The sequence below is a fragment of the Myotis brandtii genome, unplaced genomic scaffold (assembly GCF_000412655.1).
Source record: "Myotis brandtii unplaced genomic scaffold, ASM41265v1 scaffold247, whole genome shotgun sequence".
Taxonomy (NCBI): Eukaryota; Metazoa; Chordata; class Mammalia; order Chiroptera; family Vespertilionidae; genus Myotis; species Myotis brandtii.
Genome location: NW_005359352.1, coordinates 132,019 through 136,005, shown reverse-complemented (window position 1 = coordinate 136,005; position 3,987 = coordinate 132,019). Strand labels below are relative to the sequence as shown.

Sequence of the window (3,987 nt, the reverse complement as noted above, 5' to 3'; positions counted from 1 at the left end):
CGTTCCGGGCTCCGGTTCCAGGTTCCGGGCGGGAGCCGCAGCGCATCCGGCCCTTCCAGCTGGCCGTGGCGCAGAAGCTGCTCTCGCACGTGTGCTCCATCGCGGATTCCAGCACCCAGAACCTGGACCTGGGGTCCTTCGAGAAGGTGGACTTTCTGATCTGCATCCCGCCCTCGGAAGTGACCTACCAGCAGACCCTGTTCCACGTCTGGCACTCGGGTACGGGGCCCCTCGGGTGAGCTGGGGTGTCTGCGTGGGGAAGCTGCGACCTGCGTGAGTTCGGGTTGGAATTTGAACACCGGTCTTTGCTGCTGAAGCGGACGGGGCAGGAAGTATCGCTCCATTTTGTAGGCCATGAAACTGAGGCTGAGAGAGAAGGACTCGGTTAAAGGGAGAAGCGTGACAGGGTTTTCACTCTGCCCCACGCAGGCCCGTGACCTATGTGCTGCTGTCCTGCCTGAATGTGCTTTCCCTGTGCTTTCGAGGGAGCGGGATATGAAACACACGGAGAGTCACTGTGGCGGCCCCAGGGCCCGGGACAGTCAGGCGGGAGCTGGTTTTGCTGGGGCGGGGCCTGGCCTTCCCCTCCCTCCTGCTACCGTGCCTGGGCCCGAGTTGGTGACCCACTTCCTGGCGTGTGTGCACCGTGCGCAGGGGTTCTGCTGGAGCTCGGCTTGGACAAGGAGCACGTGACCAGGCAGAGGGTGGAGCAGCACGTCCTGAAGCTGGACGCCGAGGCGCAGGCACGGTTCCAGGTCTTTCTGCAGAACTCCTTCCAGAACCCGCACACGCTCTTCGTCCTCGTCCACGACCATGCCCACTGGGACCTCGTGAGGTTAGGGGGGCTCTGGGCGGGCACGTGCCTCCTCTGAGGTGATGTGTGTGGCTGACACTGGGACGGTGGGCACGGCCTCCCAAAGGTGAGCGCTGCGGGGTTTGGCATCCGTAGGCAGATGCGTGGATGTCGCAGAACCTTAGAGCTGGACGCTGTGGCTGACACTGGGACGGTGGGCACGGCCTCCCAAAGATGAGCGCTGCGGGGTTTGGCATTGAAGGCAGATGCATGGATGTCGCAGAACCTTAGAGCTGGACGTTATCCCAGGGCATGCAGTGCAGCCTCCGAAAGGGGCCATTATGGAAACTGAGGCTAGAGAGGGGAGCATCTGCTCAGCGTCGAGGGGCTGGGGGGCGGCGGGAGGTGCTCATGGCAGAGCCGGCCTGGAACGAAGGCCCTTGCACTACAGTCATTTAATTAAAATACTCATTTCCTGGTCATGGCGGAGCCAGAGGCTTCGATGGTCGGCAGCGTTGGGGGGCTAGTTATAAATGTACCCAACTGCTTCATCCTGGTCCAATGACGGGTCAGCATCAGCCATTCCACCCACTGCCCCGTCTCCTTGCCTCCCTCAGCAGCGCCGTCCATAACCTCTACTCCCCGAGCGACCCGTCGGTGGGGCTGGTGGACAGACTGCTCAACTGCAGGGAGGTGAAGGAGGCCCCCAACATCGTGACCCTGCACGTGACTTCCTTCCCGTACGCGCTGCAGACGCAGCACACCCTCATCAGCCCCTACAACGAGATCCACTGGCCCGCCTCCTACAGCGCCGTGAGTGCCGCTGCGGCCCGGGGCGCGGGGACCTGGGGGTGGGAGGACGTCTCTTCAGTAAAGATCTTGATTAACTAGGCTGCCTGGGGTTCACGTGGATCCCAGCTCCTTGAATTTTTTTTAAAAAAGTGTCTTAATTGATATCAGAGAGGAAGAGAGAGGGAAACATGAATGAGAGAGAAACATCTATTAGCTGCCTCCTGCACATCCCCTGCTGGAGAGGGAAACATGAATGAGAGAGAAACATCTATTAGCTGCCTCCTGCACGTCCCCTGCTGGGGATCGAGCCCACAACCCGGGCCTGTGCCCTGACCGGGAATTGAACCGTAATCTCCTGGTTCATGGGTCGATGCTCCACCAGGCCGGGCTACTTTGTCGTCTTAACAACCTCCCCAGCGTGGCTATGCTCTGAAGTTGGAGAAGCTCTGATGTTAGTTTGGGAGGAGTTCTATGCCAGTGTGAGTAAAATTGGTTAGATAAGTACATTTTTCCTGTTGATTTTAATAGCAGTGGAAAGCAAGAGAGTTGATCTGACTGTTCCTAAAACCAGTTTAAATTGTGGGAAAGAAGCCGTTTTAACCACCAGCGTTGTGTGTTACACAGTAGGGCTGGGTTCCTTCTTGACACGCACACTGGGGTCGAATGAATGGAAAGTCCCGAGCGATGGGGCCGCTCCGTCCTTCAGGTGCCCTGGGCTCGGTGTGCAGGGGAAGGAAATCAATAAAATCTCACCGGGGGCTGCCGAGTGAGCCCCGTGGAGATCCCGGTGCCCGCCCGGCGGTCTGTGCTCCCAGCCGCGACCCCTCCGTCTTCCACGTGCGATGTCTGCGTGACGATGCTCCTCTCGGTTCCAGGGCGCGGACTTGTATCCTGAGGACAGGAAGTACTTCGGGCTGTCCGAGTTCATCGAGTCGACCCTTTCGGGCCACAGCCTGCCCTTGCTCCGATACGACAGCTCCTTCGAGGCCATGGTCACCGCCCTGGGGAAAAGGTACCGTGTCCACGCTCCTCAGCTGCCCGGCCGGCAAGGGCAAGGGGAGGTGGGAGCAGCCAGGGCATTCCAGGAGGGGGCCGCCTGCCGCCCTCCCGGTGACCCAGTGCCTCCGGCAAAGGGCCCTGGGTTACGTCTTGTCCTGCGTTTGGGGCCAGTGGTGTCTCTGCCTCTCTAAGGAGGAAGGAGGAGGAAGAGGAGAGCGATGGGCAGGGGGGCCTTCAGCGAGCTGCCCGCCCTGTGGGCGCGTGGGGTGGCGTGGCCATGGCGAGGAGCCTGACCTTGTGGGTCGGGAAGTTTATCTTTGCTCCAAAGGCCCCCCGTCAGGGGCTCAGCCCGGCTAAGCGGACTCCTACGCACATCCGTGTAAACTGCGTGTCCGTCTCTGTGCTCCTGCTGAGACCCAGGGACCAGGGGTTCCGGGGTGTGTTTCGTTGTGGGGGGAGGGCTCACCTCCTCTGTGTGGAGACACACGTGGTAACCGTGGCTTCTGAAGCAGAACGGATTCCTGGTCTGACGGGATGTGTTCTGATTTGTGTGTGTGTGTGTGTGGTTCTTTATTTTTAGAGAGAGGAGAGGGATAGAGAGATGGAAATATCAATGAGAAAGAAACATTGATTGGCTGCCCCCCGCCCGCCCCCCCCCCCACTGGGGATCGAGCCTGCAACCTGGGCAAGTGCCCTGGCCGGGAATCGAACCGGGGACCTCTTGGTTCATGGGTCGATGCTCCACCACTGAGCCACACCAGCCGGGCGTGTTCCGTTTTGTAATTCACTCTCTAACTGATCCTGTTTCGTTGCATCTCTGTGAACTGTGGACTTGCTGTACTTGAAGGGAATGTACTGACGTGCCTTCAGGACAATCCCCCAAATCGGGGGCCCGTGGGAGCTGCGCTTACACACTGATTTGATGGCTGGTGGTTCTCCCACTTCCAGTGGGAACCTGGGGCACATGACCTAACTGAGGAGACTGTAAAGTACGCTGATGCGAGACTAGTAGGCGTTTATTTTATTCCTTCACTGAACCGGTATCTACTGAGCAGCAGAGAAACACCAGCAGCGGCAAACCTGTCGTGTTTCCAGCTGGACACGCAGAACAGCCCATGATTTCACCCCGAAGCAAGGCTGCTGGTTCGGGCTCCGGCAGCCGGCCTGACCTAACTGAGGAGACTGTAAAGTACGCTGATGCGAGACTAGTAGGCGTTTATTTTATTCCTTCACTGAACCGGTATCTACTGAGCAGCAGAGAAACACCAGCAGCGGCAAACCTGTCGTGTTTCCAGCTGGACACGCAGAACAGCCCATGATTTCACCCCGAAGCAAGGCTGCTGGTTCGGGCTCCGGCAGCCGGCCTCATGGGGACGCCGGCGCTGCGGGTGGCTCGGGGGCTG

At 59.4% G+C, this 3,987-nt stretch overlaps 1 protein-coding gene across 1 annotated transcript in view; it reads left to right on the top strand.

Annotated features, from left to right (window-relative positions):
• Positions 1-3,987, top strand: part of GREB1 (growth regulation by estrogen in breast cancer 1) — a 53,552-nt gene that overhangs the window by 26,522 nt on the left and 23,043 nt on the right. The window contains exons 13-17 of the mRNA XM_014540529.1: positions 22-219; positions 655-835; positions 1,411-1,606; positions 2,461-2,597; positions 2,777-2,963. Of these exons, the coding sequence (XP_014396015.1) occupies positions 22-219; positions 655-835; positions 1,411-1,606; positions 2,461-2,597; positions 2,777-2,963 (899 nt within the window). The remainder of the gene's footprint in view (positions 1-21; positions 220-654; positions 836-1,410; positions 1,607-2,460; positions 2,598-2,776; positions 2,964-3,987) is intronic.